Source organism: Hydractinia symbiolongicarpus, chromosome 13, assembly GCF_029227915.1.
Source record: "Hydractinia symbiolongicarpus strain clone_291-10 chromosome 13, HSymV2.1, whole genome shotgun sequence".
Lineage (NCBI taxonomy): Eukaryota > Metazoa > Cnidaria > Hydrozoa > Anthoathecata > Hydractiniidae > Hydractinia > Hydractinia symbiolongicarpus.
The window spans coordinates 21,993,050-22,012,901 of record NC_079887.1 but is presented as its reverse complement, the minus strand read 5'-3'; the positions used below and the strand labels follow the sequence as shown (position 1 = coordinate 22,012,901).

At 33.7% G+C, this 19,852-nt stretch overlaps 1 protein-coding gene across 1 annotated transcript; it reads right to left on the bottom strand.

Moving 5' to 3' along the window:
- Positions 1–657: 657 nt before the first annotated feature.
- On the bottom strand, positions 658–19,312 carry LOC130624065 (uncharacterized). The gene is made up of 12 exons (XM_057439635.1): positions 19,161–19,312; positions 11,978–12,167; positions 7,888–7,975; positions 7,720–7,793; positions 7,500–7,551; positions 6,708–6,927; positions 6,529–6,602; positions 3,964–4,045; positions 3,555–3,587; positions 3,120–3,242; positions 2,679–2,791; positions 658–1,486 (listed from the first exon to the last, which is right to left on the bottom strand). The coding sequence occupies exons 1-12, from the start codon at positions 19,220–19,222 to the stop codon at positions 1,419–1,421; spliced, it is 1,179 nt and encodes a 392-aa protein (XP_057295618.1). The 5' UTR covers positions 19,223–19,312; the 3' UTR covers positions 658–1,418.
- Positions 19,313–19,852: the final 540 nt, after the last annotated feature.

Genomic DNA, 19,852 nt, shown 5'->3' with positions numbered 1-19,852 from the left:
GGAAAAGGAAAAAAAATGTAACGGTTGCGAAGTACAGTTTGCAGAATTTCGCGATTTTCAAAAAACATTCTCGCAAAATATACCTGTATATTGTTGGCTCATGGAGAAATCCCGGGTTCCTCCGTCCTTTATTTACCACATTTCGTATCTTACTACTCCGGTTACCATTTCGCGTGACAGACAGACAGACGTATAAGGGTATTATAGTATAGAATAAGAATAGTATAGATTATACAAGCTCGAATGATGTTTACGTGTTGCTTGTTGGTGTCTACTTCCAAAGACAAAGTTGGCTGCTCAGTTAGCCTATTTCGTTGAAATTTGAAACAAAATTTTTGTCGCATCTCTTTCTTTATACGTCAGTTTTGAAAAAAACTACAGCCTCAAGTTGCTTATAAGATATTGTTTACAAAAAATACAGATGTATTGTTGCTGATATATTGTGATCATACTAAATTATAAGTTGCTGTTTTTTTTTTTGAAATTTTCTGCATAATTCAAAATTTATTCCTGCGAAAAACATTTAACACCAGACTCTCGAATTTGTTTTCACGAAATGAAGAAATGGAAAAATATCACAAAATTCTTCTTGCGAAAGTCATTTTCCATAGGTTGTTCTTGGTCAAAAGAATAAATTTTTAAACAACAAAGAAGACATTTTCTCACCAGTTACCATCTCTCATTGTAATATGAATACATTTACCTCACTTGTTATGTTATTTATTATAAAGAAAAAAAAAGCACAGTAAACGAGGTTTTAAATCGAAACTACCTTTTTGGTATATACAACATACATATATATATATATAAGAAAACAAATCTAAAAATGAAGAGTACAAGTATTTTTTTATCAGAAAAAAAATCTGTATGATTTGTAAGCAAATTTCGTACAAGTTATATAAGACATAAAAAAACAGTTTTGATTAAACTCAGACTTTTGTTCTAGGTGTTTCCTAAATGTTTAATAGGGAATGGCAAGATATTAAATTCAAGAAAACTGACTTCGGGACTAAGAAAATTGACTTCTGATGTAAAGATGAAGAATCCAGACGCAGTCCACAATTAATCTACAATAAACGTCATTTTTCTTCATTAGTGTATTTTCCTTCATATGCCGTAAAAAATTTTAAATTGTCTTTAACTGTTTTTTTAAATGAGCCAATGATTTCATTTCAAAAATGGCGAATTTACACTAACAAATATGGGCTTAACAGCTATTAAGGTATATTCTGGAAGATTAAATGCTAAACATTTAAATTTACTAAATTATTACTTGATAAATAAAAAATAAATATCAAAAGAGGCAAAATAGAAGCATCGATGCAAGTATAATAGTTATTTGTAGTTGTTACATCACTAACATCGGTACACTGCTCTTTAAGTGTAAACACATCACATTTCTGTTAACACAGTGCATATTACGCTGCTCGTTGAGGACCATGTACTAATGATTGGTTTCTTCCAGCAGCTAACCTTGGATCAGCTCCTACGTAGAGATATATGGAAATACATAGTTAAAAAAAGTGTCAATCAGACATGTATTTAGTGGACATAAGGAACTTGTGGAAAGGGGGAAGGGGGGGGGGGTGAACATCTTTATATGGGACAATTAATATGCTGTGTTAATTTTAAGAAGCTACAATAAGCAAAAATACATTCCCGTTCATTGTGTTATGTTACTTTTTAAATCTTGGAAATTTTAAAGACGCTAAATTAAGTTTAGCTTAGCTAAAAAGCTAACAGATATAACGCGTTTCGCTACGAAGCCATCTCAATCTTTTTGGGAAGTTAAAAATTGATTTTCTGAAGTTTCCAAATTTTCGATGATAAAAATTCTTTGTATGTGGGGAAGTCAATTGTTTAGCATTTTACAAACATTGCAAAATAACACCGAAATTGATGAAATTCGCTATAAAAAGGTGATTTTTGATTAAGGTGAAACTTCAATGAGCGCTATATTACATGTACTAGAAAACAGCATAAAAAAGTTAAACACCTCATAAATTAGCGATTAGGCTTGCACCCACCAAACTAACCGCTTATTCAGAAAACGTCACCAAAAACACTAGCTTTTTTGTATAATTTTAGTGTTTCATATATGTTTTGTTATTCAAAATTTGTTGGTGAGGTGAGGAAGAAGCACAGTTGGACATGATGGTTTTGTTTATTCAAAATTTGTTGGTGGGGTGAGGAAGAAGCACAGTTGGACATGACGGTTTTGTTTATTCAAAAGTTGTTGGAAAAGGTGTGGATGAAGCACAGTTGGACATAATGCACTTATATTTGAACTTATTTTGATTTATCATTATTTTTTTGTTATTATCGTTATTATAATTTAATTATTATCTATCATTTTCATTACCTCAATTCTCAAAATATTTTATATGCGTCCAGTGACCAAATAAGTGCCCACTGAGAATACGCACCCAGTGTAATAGTTCGAAAATTAAATAAGCGTCTGGGGGTACTTAGTCGGTGATTTAGTCGGTAAAATGATCCTCATTAACAAAGGCACCACACAACACGAAAATTTTGAAGTGTGCAGTCCACCTTTTTTTCCTCAACCCACTACAAGACAAGAATGATCTCCTATACTTTAAATCTTTTATACCTCGAGACTATAGCTTAGATGTTAAAATATTTTATTTACAACCATAGGATAACATACAAAAATCTACCTTTGGCTTTGACTTGTGAACCGGATGTTTTGGTGGAACGTCCTTTTGCTAGATGACTGTTAGGACCTAAGGACAGACTGGCGTTCGCGCCTCGGTGGAGTGTCTTTTGCGTACTAAATACAAACAAAATATGGTAAATGATGTTTATAGTGAAAAAAAGATGAAACTTTGCAGAAAAATGAAATTTGATCAAAACTGAAATTACAGTAAGTCGAACAAAAACTTTCTAGATGTGGTGTCAGCAGGCGAAGATTGTAGAAGAAACAATCTGGTTTATAAGAAAGGAGAAACAATAGTAAATAATTGCAGAGAATATCACTACCATTTCAGTGAGAATTTTCTAATTTATCCACGCATCTCATAAAGAAGAACAGTCGTCTATATATACATTGTCTAAAGCAGCAAAAAAACAAACAAGCTCGATAGCATTCAAAAATATACCTCAATAATGTGGCGTTACTACCAACTGTCAAACTCCTATCGCAACCAGTCGCTTTTAATTTCTTGGTCAATTCATAGCTACTCGATGAAATGATTGAAGACTTCGTAGAGCTGTATGTGGAACTATTAGAAAAATAAACCTTTCCTATGTTCTATCAACTAGAGTGTTGGATATCTCCCGTAATATGAAGCTTTTGCTATGAGTAACAATATAAACATTGCAGGGTAGTTTCTGCATGGTTTGTAAAGTCTTATTCAAAACTGAATAGTTATCTCAAATGAAACCATCAATTCTCTACTTAGATTCTCTTTTGAGCAAAATCTATGACATGTAGTTTTTTCATCAAACCATAGTGGTTTTAACTCAATGCGCAACAAACAGTCGAGAAGAATGGGGATAGTCAAAGGCATGTAAAAAAAGAAATAAAAACAAACGTTGAAGTTGGCATTGCTGAACCCGACAGCAACCTGTAAGAAATAAAAACAATGTATGAGGTGCATAATTCTCAAAAAATTACATTCTTGTTTCCTTATTTTTTAAGGCTTGAATTGAAGTAAGCAGAAATATATGTCAATACAGTAGTTGGTTTCCATGCAAATTATCTGTTTTTTATATATTCTCCAAATTAGAACACAATCAGGCTAGCGTATGCTTACGTTATCCTTATTGGAAAAATAAATTAACAACATAGACGTTGCCTTACAAGCTATATAGATCGGATAAAATAGTCTTTTTAAGTTACAAAATAATCTTAGGATTTATCAAGGCTGGGTATTATAGTTAAAACATATCCTATTTAAGCTTAAATGCTTACTTATGTTACGTTTATAAAAAAATACATACTTCGCAAACGAGGCTGCAGTAGATGCAGATTGACTGATGACAACGCTGGGTCTTTCAGACTGCATACTCTTTAAGAAGGTATCTAAAACAAAACAACAAACTCTATTACTACATACGTATGAAACGACAAAACTATGCTTCAAAAAAACTTCCCACTATATTGGCTTTTCATGACATGCAGTAATTCAGACATCTTTACGAAAGAAACACGATCATAAAAAGTGTAATATGAAAAGTCATATGATGCTACCGCACTGGTCAAACTTTGGCACATTCAACGACGCATTAAACACTAGAGAAGATGAAAATGCTGACCCAAATAGGGGCAGAATCGAAAAAAATAAATACCAATAATAAAAAAAAATAATAACAATAATAACAATAAAAAACACAAAAAAAATCAGTTTTACAGGTCCTTATAGCGGAGTCGACATGTCGACATCTTCGATATGTGTCCCATATAATACAAATACTTTTTTCCAAACTCTAGCTTACATTGTGGAAATTTTATTAACTTCTGGTTAATCCTTAGATTCATTGTGTCATCCTGACTCTCCAAATAACAGAAAAAGTTTGAACAAACGCCACGCACTAACCATCCATGCACTTTCTTACACACATGATTGTTTTCTTCTTGATGATGTATTCTGAGAATCTCCTATGCACATTGTTCTAATAATCTCAATATGGACGACTGTGTTGTCATAAGATGCTGGTTCACTATGTATGCATACGTCAGTTTTGAAAGAATTGTAGATACGGAAATTTGCCTAGCTTCAACATGGCTGAAATAAGATCAAAGTTGCACCATCAAATGGATGCGTTCTGTACCTTTTTGTACGATGCATCAAACTCATCTCTCAGAGTCAAACTTTTGTCAAGCACGTGTCCAAGGTAAGTGCTAAAGTGGATTTCCACACAAAAATAGATTGGAACGAGCAATTGTGATCCAAACTAAAGGTTGAAATCCTTTTAACTTTTCTCGCAGAGAGAAGAAAAAAATAAAAAAACAAAATCTGTTACATCCATAACCAAACCGGTAATCAGTTAACAGTTTTTTGGTTTCTGAAAATTCAACTATTTAGATATGTACAGCTTTTTACATAAGTATGTGAGATTGATTTGTCATTGTTACTCGCAATGAAATTAATAAGTGTCTCCAAGGTTTCTGTAGCACGAGTAGAGTTAGTTGTTTAATACGTTGTTTTAAACCGTATACAATTCTAATTCTTATTGCACTTTCTATAGTTGACATTAAAGTCACCTGTGAGTATTTCTTCTTTCTTTCTTGCTTTCGCCACATTTGATGTTATTAAAGTCTTTCGACAAATAATCTGAAGTATTCAGTGCTCTCAAATATTCACTGAGAGAACATTCAATGCGTTGTTGATAGTAATTTCAATCCATATACATTCCGTAAATTCGGTTTTTAAACGTAAGCAGGTTTGCTATCAACTTCATTTAACAAGAGTAGAAAGAGCAGTATTAGGTCGGTCATCATAATAATGTAGAAAAGTGGAAGAAAGGACACACAGGGGAAAGGGTTGAGAAAGTTTAAAAGCATGATTAGTAGTATTGGTAAACGTGATCTTGTATTTGGATTGCGACCTTGTAGTTGGAAAGCGACCTTGTAGTTGAAAAGTGACCTTGTGGACCTTGCAGGCGAGGAGTTGTTGGTTAGAACTCATTTTTTTTCAAACTTTTAAACATTGGATACATAAGAACTGCAGTGATATTGCAAAAAGGTTAACTTTCCGTTTGTATGCAAGCGTTGCAAAAGTGAGATTAAAGACAACAAAGTATTTCTAACTTTAATGATGTACAACAGTGGCTTGCTTAAGATAGTTGAGAACTTCTGTTACTTAGGTGATATGTTGGATAGTGAAAGGCGGTGTTAGAAGAAATGCTATACTTATATGATAGGTTATGCTTGGACAAAGTTAGAGTTTTGTTGACCAGCAGAGTCTTGGCAATGGAATTAAAGTGCGTGTAAGAAGTATAACATTATCATATGCTGGAAGAAATAAACAGTGAAGAAAGATGATCATCTTGACCATGATGAATGATATGAGAATAGTTGTGTAACACCAGTTTGAAGTCAAAACAAGTGCAAACAAGCTAAGTAGCAGGTTAAGTATTTGCAGCGTTGAAGACGTTTTTTAAATAAGAAGGTCGTTTTGGTGCTCTAACACTTGATAGAATAGAAAGGGATAATTGGGTAAAGAAGCATTAGACTTGACAGTTACTGAGAAACAAAATTCAGCGGTAGAAAGTACGGACTTGATACAGAGAAGTTTACTTTAACACAGTCTAGATGAGATTAAAAGATTAAATAACACACCTGGTTCAATACATGCTAGTGTGGAAAATGATGTAAAGCAGAAAGTGATGAAAAAAACCCAACTCCTTAAAAAATGTAAGGTAACAATAACATATAAAATATTAAAAACGTTGGTAAACGAAATTTTTAGAGAAATGCGCACTTCAATTTTTAGAGATTATTTTGACTAAACGATTACTATGTTTTGATTATTTTTTATAATGGAAAAACAATACCATAATTACCTGATCCTTTTGCAGATGCAGAATTGAAATTTTTGTCTAAGTCATCAAAATTGATGTCATCAAACCCTGCCACACTATAAGATATAAAATTATCACTCAATAAAAATGTTATGTTATTTCGTAAAGGAGAAACAACAACAACAACAACAACAACAACAATAATAATAAAAACAACATACATGTCCGAAATAGTTGTTTCAGTGTTTTCCCAGATAGGTTTGGAAGGGGATTTTTTTGGGCGCTTCTTCCTGTTTTTGGCTGCAGCTGTCTTTTCTTTTTTGGCCGCAGCTGCCTTTTTTTTGTCGTCACCGCGAGGTCTAGAGGAACTGGTACTCGTACCAACTTCCCATCTAGATGTTGAGTCTGGTTCGGCACTTGTGGAAGCTTCACCTTTTTTTTCTGTATGAATGTTATATTGCATAATTAGACATTTTGTAGTCAGCAACCAACACTTTTACAACAAAGAAATAGTGTAAACATTTTACATTAGCAGAAATTTTTATAGTAACGCGCATGTGCACAAAATTGCACCAAATTTAGTAAAGTATTGGAAAACGTTCTGCGAAAAAGTTAGTACACAAAATTTTTTAGGATAATTCTACAGTTTACATAAAAGAACAAATCTTGTTTTGTCTAAAACATGAACTTTACTGCTTTTTTTCTTGTTATTTATAAATTTAAGGTTCCGTAAAAAACAATAAGTATAAAATAGATTTCTCTTCGCTGCACAAAAATTAGTATCAACATGTTAAACTAACATTTCCCAAATTAGGTAAAATTTACAACTGCGAAAGTTTCTAACCTAAACTTTTTTGGTGTATAAACCTAGGATCCCTATATGTTTTGATGTTAAATTGACTGATTCGAAATACTGCTTTCAAACGTTTGCTAATTTGAAAAATGCGCTCTACTAACAATGTTATGTTATACATGGACATGTATGTGCTAACATACATATACAATATACGTACTAAAACCCATTCCTTTCATCATTTCAACTGCCATGTCTTCCTTAAAATTTACCTAAAAAAAGTGCATGGATAATGAAGTTCATTTCTACTCCAACAGCTAATTAAATCCCAAAATATTCCAGAAATATTAATCGAAGCCAACGATTTGCCTTGCCGATTTAGTTTTTCTGATTTAAGAGATGATAAAGAATGGAAAGTTAAAAATACCCAGACAACTTACTGCTTCTAATGTTTCTATGAGAAGCTCACTTGTCACCCCCACCAAATCAAATTCATCACGAAGCTTTTTCAGTACTGAAAAGAAAAAGATAACTTTGAAAAATATTTGTAGACTAACATTTCAAATCATTGCATACATATTGTAATTGTTTTTAACGAATTTCTTTACATTTGTCTTGTTCATTTTTGCTTGGTCTATACACACTCTCATCAAAAAGTTCAGTTTCGGCTTCTCCATTTCCATGTGTAACAGTATCCTAAAAAAAAAGGTGCCAAAATATGTATTCATACTTTTTTAATTGCCATATTTATACAGCTAGTAGTCATTAGCAAAAAATAGGTTACTATGTTTGATTGTGCTCAGCCAGTCCAATGTTTATCATTTTTTTGTTTTTTCTCTTCGTTTCAGTGGCCCCTAGTGGTAACAATTCACTAACAATAATTTTTTGTGATTTTCTTTTTAAATACTTTATTACTATTATTATTATTAAGCTCATTGGTTTCACTGTTAATATTACTTTTAAGAGTTGTTGAGAAATTTTAACCTTTTTTTATGTTAGTTTATTACCTAAAACACATAACTTCTCTTTATGTGAGCAAACTGGTTTACAGCCTTTGTAAATCTGCGTCGACTCTCAACATTACCGACGTAATTGTCAACCTATTTTTAAAATATATAGCTTGTGACCGTATTTATTCGTTGTTGTACCCCAGATCTCAGGACAAGGGTATCAATATAAAAATAAGCGACCTTAAACATGCTTAATTCAAAAATAAAAGTTGACAAATTAAACATCAAAAATAACACAAGTGTGCGTTTCATGTTTTATCGTGTTAAGTGCTTTATTTGTAATAAATAGTTTGAATATTTTATGCATATAAACACATTACGTAAAAAAACTACAATCTTGGTCGAAATATATTGAGACAGGGCAGCTACAGCCACCACAAGCATTTGCGTAGGTTATTTCTATGTTAGATTCCACATTTTAAGGTGACGGTATACCTTTTTAGCATGGGTTTTTAAATCGTGACAGTTAATCAAAGTTTATTCACTCATACATGATCGAAAAGCATTTTTAAACACCTATTAAATGTATAAAAATAATTTAAAACTTTTTAACTCGTGAAAAGTACAGAGACATTTTTGAAACACACCCTGCCTTCAAAAAAGTGACTTCATTTACAAAACTACTTCATTTTCAAATCTCATTCGATGTTCTTTAGAATCGTCATAATGTATGTAAAAACGATTTTTTAATTATTTTCCACAAAGTTTTGCTTTTTCTAAAAAAGCCATTTTTTTAACTTAAACTTCTGTGTTTAAGATGTAATATCTAGAGAATCGCTGATGTATTGAAAAAAAAAACACTTTTAGATAAGCATGTTGGCTTCAGCACAGTCGCACTCTCCCTTGTAGATCTTCTGTAGTTTTGTAAAGGATATTTGAAATGTAATAGTTGGTATACAAAAAAAAACACTACAAAAAAGTGTTTTAAAGATTTTTGAAAATATCACACCCTTCAAGCATACTCATAATGATGGTGATACTTTCACACTTCCAAGGCGATGAATATCCAGAATGTTGTCCTTTTAAATTTTATTATTTGCAAAGACGTGACTGAAAATACCATAGAAATAGAACTTTCTAAGTCGTTTAACATTTTTCTGTGACTTGCAGAAACAGAGCAGGATGGCATAGATTTTTAGCACTAAAAGTGTTTTTTTTTAGATGGCCATTTCTTTTTGGAAAGGAAATAAAATTTATTTTTGAAAGTTATACTCAAGAGGATGAAAGTGTTAAAAACATTCACTTTCAACTCTTATTCAATTTAAGGTGTGAAAGGTCGATCAGAAAAAAAGTTAATTTGGATAAAGTCAATGTTCCCCTTCAAGGTTCGCCATTGGAAAGTTCGTAGTTTCATTAGTATAAATTGCTAATAAAAAAATCGATATTTTGATACAATAAAGGTATACCGTCACCTTAAACTTGTCAATATTCACAGTGGAATTTAAGTTATTTAGTAAAGTTCAAATTCTTAAAATGCGCTAATTGTTGCCGACATCAGCATCGCCATTTTCCACAAATTTTGAAGTCTTTGTGGGCCACTATGTGGATTATTTCGGTGTGCAAGCATGCTAGAGAACTTTTCAACGTTGTCTGCCTGGCCTAAGTGTGTGCAAAGGTAGCATCTTTGCAGCCTGACGACCACAGAGCATTAACTGTTTGACGGTTTTGTCCATATTTGAACAATGAGGAAAAAACTGCCTTTGTTTTACTGAAACGTCTGAAATTAATTTGGCATACAGATTGTTATTAACAATTGGTGAAAATATGGGATTAGCCATGCATCACTGGGCTGTTCTAATGCTTTTGTTTACTATTCTTGGTGTTAAATGAGCTAAATAATAACTAGCTTTGAATACCATGATATCAGTAGCTAGCTACCTAGTTGGCTGGTTAACTTGTTTCAAACAAACACGAAATTTCAAGCTGTTTACAAAAATTGGTGATGTTGCTGGCATTATATCGTGTGTCTCCAGTTATTAAGAGCACCTATTTTTCAAACAACATCTGTGAAAATAACATTAGCCAGGCTTACTGACAGTGGTATTAAAATACTAGTTAATTTGACCTCGCGGGTGCCTTACCTTGTTTATCTTTTTTTCAAGTGAGAGTAGTTTTGGAAGTATTTATAACTCACATTCCACACATTTGTAATTTCAGTATTAGTAGGATATTAATTTGGCTTGGTGGGAAATGTTGGACTTTAAACATTCCTTGTAAAGTTCTTGCTTCCTTGGGTCGCATTTTAAGCCTCTATCAATTTAAAACTTCAAAATATAACTTTGACAAAATGGATGATATCCTAATTCTTAAATTTTGTTACCATTACCATCTTGGTATTTTTTCAGTCAAATGAAATTGTCCAGTGATTTTGCTTGGTCAAAAACAAATTTTGTCTTGAAATGATCATTTCACAAAACAATGTAGAAATTGTTGCTTAAAAAAACACAAAAAAGTTACTGATGTACCGCCTATAAAGAAAGGCATTTCTGTAAAAGTTTGTCTACAAAATGCTTGTCATGTCAAAAACAATATTTTTATATTTTCATTACATGGAGATTATTTTCTGTAAACGATTCAATCAATTCTTTAAAATTAATTTTCAGGATTTTGTGTAAGGCCACTCCAACTTAATTAGTTGTTCTACGATCCCCAACCGACCCTAATTTTCACGAAAACAAAAAAATAATAAATCAAGAAAAACTTTTTGAAGAAAACAATTAACAATTTTGTTTCAAAAAAACGTTTTCTCGTGACAATTTAATGTGGAAGATGATAAATGATGTCATATCAATAACGTTACTTTAGGATCACCATTGTTAGGGCTACTTTTAGTTGATTCTTTGTTCATGGTAATTTGTTACAATGAAACTAAAATGGGTGATGCACTAATTTTGTAATCACCAAAAAAGTTATGTGGTTGAACAAGATCAAATTTTTACGTGATTTATAACAAAAATTAGCTCCTTTCGCTAAAATAGTTTAACACAAGTGTAAAACTAGACAGATTATTATTGTAGTAACACCCTCCTTCATTATGCTTATTATGTGTGTTACGCTATCTAAAATCTAATACTGCAAGGCTTTCAGACAATACCATTCAGGAAAAATAATGAAAACAAGGTAGAATACGTTTGTCGTAACACCCTCCTGCTTTATAAATATTAATAAAAAATGCTGCATAAGACTTTAAATATTGTCAACTAAACTACAGTCCGTAAAACGATTTTCACTTAAATTTAGATTGTCTTAAGACTGCACAAAAAACATTAAAAGAACACTAACATTTTTTATGAAAATCAATTTCTAGTTTTTTTATTATTTTAGGTGGGGGGAAGAATAACACGGATCAGAGTAATATAGAGTGCCACTGAGCGTTAATAAAATGAACATATATTAAGTTTTAGTTCTATAAAGTTACTTGGGAACACTAAAATAAAAATGTATTCATATCATTCTAAAAAAGTGGTAGGTTTTAGGTTTTAGCTATACCTAAACCTAACTTACTACTAATACCCTCTTTGTAACTGTGTTAACTACAATTATGTGAAACTGCCAGTTAAAAGCTGTAAAAGTCAACATTTTGTTGCTACGTTCTTCAAACTTGGATGTAAACAACATGCATCCTGCATGCACAATTCGCGGAATCAAATGGATGTGGAAATAAGGTCTATTTGAAAAATATACATACCGAAGTGGGTTGTTGATAACGAAAAGATGGCTGTTGGTTATATGTTGTAGTTGGTTGTGCCGTCTGTTGTTGATATTGTGCTGGCTGTTGATAAGCAAATTGTGGCTGTTGACATGACGTAGGTAAATTATAAAATATGGTTCTTGGATCTGTCCATGTGGTTTGCTTAGTTAGGTGATTTAAGAAGAAACTAGCAAAAAAAGTGTTGATAACTGTTATTAAGTATGTGACATGATTTTAACCATGTTTACATTATATATAAGTGCAAGCTTACTCTAGTAAGACTTGTCTCTGAGATTGGTTCATTTGTGATACGAATTGAAATGATTTTCATTGTAAGGGAATCGTTTCATTATGTTTTTTACATCCTTTCATAATCGTATCATGAAATGAATTAATTGTTTTTTTCACAAACGATTATATATAATATACTATGAAAAGTGAAACGATTTTAAAACTGGTCTGCAACGATTTCGAAACGACTTCGTAAAAAAGTTTGACCGATTGGGTGCAATTGTAAAAATATCAAATGTACTACAATGCTAAAGGTACATGACGCATTTTTGAAACAAATTTCGAAATGAATGAACTAATTAAAAACCAATTAAACTAGTTAAATATAAAGTTAACTTTTCTTCAAAAAGTTGCCGTATTCATTCTAAAATAACAAGAAAACATTCCTGTGAAGCTTTAAAGTTGCTGTATTTGATTCTAAAATGACGAGAAAAATCCTGCGAAGCTTTAAAGTTGCCAGACTCCCCTCTAAAATGAAAAGAAAACGTCCCTGCGAAGCTTTGAAGTTACAATATTTCATTTTAAAACGACAAGAAAACGTCCTTGCGAAGCTTTAAAGTTGCCATAACCTGTGAAATCATTGAGCCAATTAAAAACCTACAGTACTGCCATCAGGAAAGCTAACATTGTGATCGTGTATCATGTGCAACATCCACGATCTACGATCCTATTGTGTCAGTCATGATTATAAAAATATTAGATATTAGATGGCGAAACTATCGTGATGTTCATGTTCATCGCAACGGATCAAGAAAACTACATTAGTTTCGCGACGAGAATCATGATTCATTTAAAGTATACAAAATACGAAGTCAGAGAATGATTTAACAAAGGCTTTGCAGCGCTTAGAGTTAACATAATCCTTTTTTTAGAAGCCTATATATGCAATTGATTTGTTTTTACTTTTGGCTGCACTAATTATTATAAGAATTGTTAAAGGAATACAGAGATATCTATTATATCTTGCGTTCAGTAGCTTTTTTGTGATTTTATAATTTGAGCTTCAACGGTATTTAAGCTTTTTATAGTCAGCTTTTAAAAAATTAAACTTAAAAAAAAATTAACAATAACAGAACATTATTAAAATGCGATCTAACAAAGCTTTTCTATAGCCGTTCTTAAAATTTCAAAACGTGATCTAAAAAAGCTTTCTATCGCTGCTCGTTCTCCACGCAAAACTTTTATTTAATAAAACTATTAAACAATGGCTCTTCGTGTCACATTGGTAGAGATAACATTTATAATAATGCTATTGGGAATAATTATGTGATACTATATAAAATAGTTTTGCGCAGTTATAAAAAACGAATATATACGGTATTTTTTTTAATTGCTTATGATTTAAATTGTTTTAAAGCAATAAAACTTTAAAAAATATGTAGCACTTCAGTGAAACAATTGCATCGTGACGAACATGATTTATTTTTTATATGATTGAGAAACTCATGATGCATCGTGACACAATAGATGGTGTCTCGCATGAGCACAAAGATCATGGGTGTCACGCATGATACATGATACACAATGTTAGGCTTTCTGATAGTGGTACTGTATATATTAAAAACAAACTTGTAAAATTGAGTAATTTTTGTATTTACTTTATTCAACCAGTCGCTTGATACACGTAACATTGAAAAAACACTATTACATATTAAATTATGAACAAGTAAAACAAAATGTTATTTTTGTATATATTTTTATTAATAATGTGTGAGTAATTTGTTACCATATATCAGCAATTTTTCTCTCTTTATTCTCTCTTTCCCACATTAAAAATAATTATAAAGTAAACCAGGTACAATTTTACTTGCAAAAATATTAAAATTAAATGTGTGGATGATTGTTGTCTTTTTTTTATTTTAATGAATAAAAAAATACGCAAATCTGTATAAACAATGTTTTATATACGCGATTTTTAATGATGTAGAAATTTACCTACGCGACAGCCCATTAGGCTTTATCGAGAGACCATTATAAAATTAATAAAAAACACCTTTGAAGAGACCTAAAATAAATATACTGAAACTATCATAATGATACAATTTTGAAACGAATTATGATGTGAAACGATTTTAAGTATATAAATATATTAAAACAATCTTGAAACGATTATGAAACGATTTTAGTTATAATGAAATGATTTACAAATTAGTGAAACAATTTCCATACAATTTTAAACGATTTCAAAAAATTAAACATTACTTTAAAATCGTTCAAAATTCGTATCACACGCTATGCTAATTAAAAAATGAAATGATGTGAAATATTTTTTTGAAACAATCTCAGAGACAATTCCAAAATAACAAGGTGTGAATTGTTTCCATCAAAGACACCTAGTGATGGTGTCACTTTAAAAAACACCCAGTCTGGTCTGCGAACAGTTGGCGCTAGGAAGGGCATCCAGCTGTAAAACAATGCAAAAACTCTTTATTAATGGCCGTAAGAATAGTCGGTAGGACAGATGTCAGGTGTGAGCATGGTCAGACCGTTACCCAGCTATCACATCACAAGGTAGATAACACTAGGTTGAGGATGGCTAGTGTAAATGTTGGTACTCTGAGAGGTAGAGCAGGTGAAGTAGTTGAAATGTTAGAACGTAGATCTGTTGATATGTGTTGTGTTCAGGAAGTCAGGTGGAGAGGAGCTTCAGTGAGATTTGTGGAAGGTAGGAAGGCAAGGTATAAGCTATTTTGGATTGGTAATAATGATGGATATGGAGGAGTTGGCATATTCGTTGCAGAGAAGTGGGTAGAAAAAGTAATAGATGTAATGCGTGTTAATAGTCTTATAGTGATATTCTTATAGTAGTATTATAGTGATAAAGTTTTTGATAGGTAATAGGATTGTCACTTTTCTGTCAGTTTATGCTCCACAGTGTGGATTCAGTGAGGAAGATAAAGATAAGTTTTATGATGAGTTAATAGCAGTCACATCAAAATTTGGAGACACTGAACTTGCCATGGTGGGCGGCGGCTTTAATGGTCATGTTGGGAAGTCATCTGAAGGTTATAGAGGTGTGCATGGAGGCTATGGATTTGGGAGCAGAAATAAGGAAGGGGAGAGATTGCTTGAGTTTGGAATGGCAACGGACATGGTGGCTTGCAACACATCATTCAGTAAGAGACAGAGTAGGCTGATAACATATGAGTCAGGTGGTTGTAAGACACAGATAGATTACTTTTTGGTTAAAAAGTCAGAAAAGAAAGTGGTGAAGGACGTTAAAGTTATATCGGGGAAGAGTGTGTTTCCCAGCATAGGTTGCTGGTTTGTGATATTATCTTGAAGAGTGTTAAAGAAGCCAAGGGAAAGTACAGGCCCCGTCGAAAAGTCTGGAAGCAGAAGGAAGAGATTGTTGCACAATTTAGTGCAAAAGTTCAGCAGTTAGCCCACAATGGTCAATGTGATAGTGACAATGTTGAAAGTACTTGGACTACTTTGAAGAATTGTCTTCTAGAAGCTTCTGATGATACCTGTGGGTGGACGAAAGGACCAGCTAGACATAGACCTGGTGGTGGAATAATGAGGTTGGCCAGTGTATAAAGGAAAAGAGGAAACTTTGGAAAGAGTGGAAGTCAGGTGGTAGTAAAAATATTTACTTAGAACCTAAGCGTCGCGCTCGTACAGCAGTGTATAAGGCAAAATCAGAAGCAGAGAGAAACAGATTTGCAGATGTGTTAAGAAGGGAAGACCAGCGCAATGAGGTATTCAAGATAGCAAAGCAAATGAAGAAGACTAATCAAGATGTTGTAGGTGAGAAGTGTATATGTAATGATGAAGGTGTTTTGGCTAGCACAGAGGAGGAGAAATAGGTAGCTTGGAAGAATCGTTATCAGAGGTTGCTTAACACGGAGTTTGATTGGGACGAGGATAATTTGTCTAATGATGATGTTGTAGAAGGGCCAGCTATGCAGATCAAGACAGAATGGGTAGTGGAGGCTATTAGGAAATTGAAGATTGGCAAGGCTGCAGGAGTATCAGGTATTGTTGCAGAGATGGTAAAAGCATCTGGATATATTGGAGTTGAGCTTATTACAAGTCTTGCTAACCAGATTATAAAGGATGGTGCTATTCCGAGTGAGTGGCAGTCGAGTGTAATAGTGAATTGTTTCAAGGGCAAGGGTGATGCATTAGAAAGGGGTAACTATAGAGGTTTGAAGTTGGTTGATCAAGTAATGAAAGTTATTGAAAGAGTGATTGATAAGTTACTTAGAGAAAGAATTGTTATAGATAAGATGCAATTTGGTTTTGTTTCAGGGCGTGGCACTACAGATGCAATATTTTTACTCAGACAGCTTCAGGAAAAGTATTTAGGAAAGAGAAAGAATCTCTATTTTGCCTTTGTAGATTTAGAGAAAGCTTTTGATAGAGTGCCACGTAAAGTTATTTGATGGGCTATGAGAAAATTAGGTGTGGATGAGTGGCTAGTTACAATGGTACAGTCTAATGTACAGCAATGCTAGAAGTCGTGTCAGAATTAACGATTCGCTTAGTGATGAATTTAGTGTAAATCTTGTACATCAGGGTTCTGTACTTATTTCTTTGTTGTTTATTCTAGTCTTAGAAGCGGTGTCGATGGAGTTCAGAACAGGTTGTCCATGGGAGTTATTGTATGCAGATGATTTGGTTCTCATAGCAGAGTCGATGGAAGAATTAGTTGAAAAGTTTGAGAAGTGGAAGAAAGGACTAGAAGAGAAAGGGCTAAAGGTAAACACAGCAAAGTCTAAAGTCATGATTAGTAGCATTGCAGCCAAGTGTGACCTTGTAGTTGGAAAGTGGCCTTGTGGAGTTTGCAGGAAAGGGGTTGGTAGTAACTCAATTTTTTGTCAGACTTGCAAGCATTGGGTACATAAGAAGTGCAGTAGTATTAGTGGAAGGTTAAGAGCTGACATTCAGTTTGTATGCAAGCGTTGCAAAGGTGAGATTATAGAGAATGAAGTATTTCCAGCTTTAATGATGTACAACAGTGGCTTGTTAGAGATAGTTGAGAACTTCTGTTACTTAGGTGATATGTTGGGCAGTGAAGGGGGTGTTGGAAGAAGTGTTACTTGCAGGATAGGTTCTGCTTGGAAAAAGTTCAGAGAGTTACTTCCTTTGATGACTAGCAGAGCCCTGTTAATTGAGGTAAAAGGTAGGTTGTATGAGGCCTGTGTAAGAAGTGTTATGTTGTACGGTAGTGAGACATGGTCAGTGAAGCAGGAAGATCTTGATCGTTTAGAAAGGAATGATATGAGAATGGTTAGGTGGATGTGTAACGCCAGTCTGAGAGACAGAAAGAGTTCAGATGAGCTAAGAAGCAGGCTAAGTCTCCGTAGAATTAAAGATGTTATCCAGATAAGAAGATTGAATTAACTGGGGCACTTGGAAAGAATGGAGGAGGATAATTGGGTAAGAAAGTGTAGAGACTTGATAGTTCCTGGGGCAAAGCCCAGAGGCGGATCGAGAAAGATTTGGCAGAGGTTATAAGGACAGACTTGATACAGATGAAGTTGATTATCATGTTCGACATGATAAATAGGAGAGAAAAACAACACAGATGGCAAAACCACTTTTGCAAGCGAAATCCACAGCTTTAAAATTAGTTATATATTTGGTATAAAAGGTGTTTAAAACATAAAATAAACTTCCCGGGTAAAAAGAGCACGAAATCTGTCATTCTGTGTCAATAATTTGTGAATGTTTGGTGGCGTCGTAGATTAGTGGTTATAGCTCTCGTACTCTGTGCGGGAGACCGGGGTTCGATTCCTCTTGACGGCGATTCAACATGGACGAGTGAATGTTACCATAGCCCCGGGTTAACCCAAGCCATGTGAGGGAAATTGGGAAGATGGCACACTGTGTGGGCTGTTGGATGTTGCCGGGAGTTGTCTAGTAGAGCGCAGGCTCTAATTGTGTCTGCGTAGCTCAAAATGAGCATTAAATACTCTAGGACTCTCCATCTACGCCATGGCCCCTCCTGGAAATAATAGACAGGGTATATCCCTCGATATTTGTGAGGCTAGCCATGTAAAATATGCACATCTATCTAATGTTCCATTCAAAAAAGTTCGAAGAAAATGCCAATCACAGTCTGCGGACCAGCATTCATAATTCGGTTGCCACAACAAAATCAGGGCAAAAAAACATAATCAGGCCATGCGTCCATAATCCGGACATTCTGATTATAAACAGGTCGTTTTCGCAATCAAGGGAGACAAATATCGAAATAGAAAGAAATTAATCTATCAAAATGTGCTATCATCCATTAAAATTTGTAGTCAGTTATCTAACTGCAGGAAATTCGGAAATTTTTCTAACCTTAGCTAACCATTCCAATTTCCTGGTAAAAAGAAAAATTATACTGTGTTTTCTGGCTCCAGAATGCCCTGGAAAACTGTGGTTTTTGGGGTAGTTGTTCAGGGTCTGTCCAATCTCATTTCTTTGGGAAGTGGTGGAGAAGAAGTATTACCAGGTATATACAGAGTAATGAAAGTGATTCTTCTTGACGTTGATTCAACATGGGCGAGTAAATGTTACCATAGCCCCGGGTTAACCCAAGCCATGTGAGGGAAAATGCTGTCTAGTAGAGCACGGGCCCTAATTGGGTCTGCGTAGCTCAAAACGAGCATTAAATACTCTAAGGACTCTTCATCTAAGCCATGCCCCCCCCCCCCTGGAAATACTAGACAGGGTATATCCCTCGATATTAGTGAGGCTAGCCATGTAAAATATGCATATCCATCTATCTAAAGATGGTTTAATCAGAGTCAAAGCCAAAAGTTTGCTTAACTAGCTAGCTATAATAGCTCCTGTAAAAAAACATTCTAGATAGCTACACTTCAGCGAGCTACATATTGTAGCTACACACGGGTCGTAAGTTTACTCTAAAACATAATAGAGTTTACACACTTACTATCTACCAGAATTAGGGTCATATTTTGCTTCCCATCCAGGTGGTAAAGGTGCTTCCGACATTTTTGTTTAGATTTAACGGTAGCGAATACGGGAGTGTTGTTTCTATTACGGATTTTACGAATAAAAATATCTCCCGGCCTCGCAAGCTCGGTCGGCACTTCGACCTCGGTCGCTATTTTACAGTAGAGCGGGTTATTTTTGTATTTTGTAAGCAGAACTTCATTTATTGAAAAAAACGGTCGGCAAGTGTGGTGGCGCTACTTGTATCTTCAACGAGATTGCCGTTTTTACATTCGCTTAAAAGTGCATAAAACAACAAAACATGAAATCCAATAAAACAGTCACATTGAAAGTTTTAACTGTCAAGGCTTTTTCAATGTAATGATTCTGGGATACAAACTAACCGCTCCAGCAATACAAGAAACTCATATAAAAGGATCTGGTTTGATAGAACTGAAATCAAGCAAAGAAAAACTACATCTTTATTATTCTGGTAGTAAAGATAAACCCAGCAAAGGCGTAGCTGTAAGTGCGGATCAGATCGAGTATGTCTCCTAACAATTGCCGTCAAAAATGACTATAAGCTATATATCATTAGCGCTTATGCTCCTGCAACAAAAATAACTGAACAAAACCCAGAAGAAACAAACAAGTTCTATAACAGTCTCACATTTGTATTAAAATTAAAAA

Bases quoted from the DNA above. Each gene is read 5' to 3' on its own strand.
- LOC130624065 (XM_057439635.1), bottom strand. From the start codon at position 19,222: ATGTCGGAAGCACCTTTACCACCTGGATGGGAAGCAAAATATGACCCT. The intron at 4,046-6,528 runs GTAATTATGGTA...GTTTTGTTTTAG, and splicing joins TGCATCTGCAAAAGGATCAG to ATACCTTCTTAAAGAGTATG. The intron at 3,588-3,963 runs GTATGTATTTTT...TATTTCTTACAG, and splicing joins ACTGCAGCCTCGTTTGCGAA to GTTGCTGTCGGGTTCAGCAA.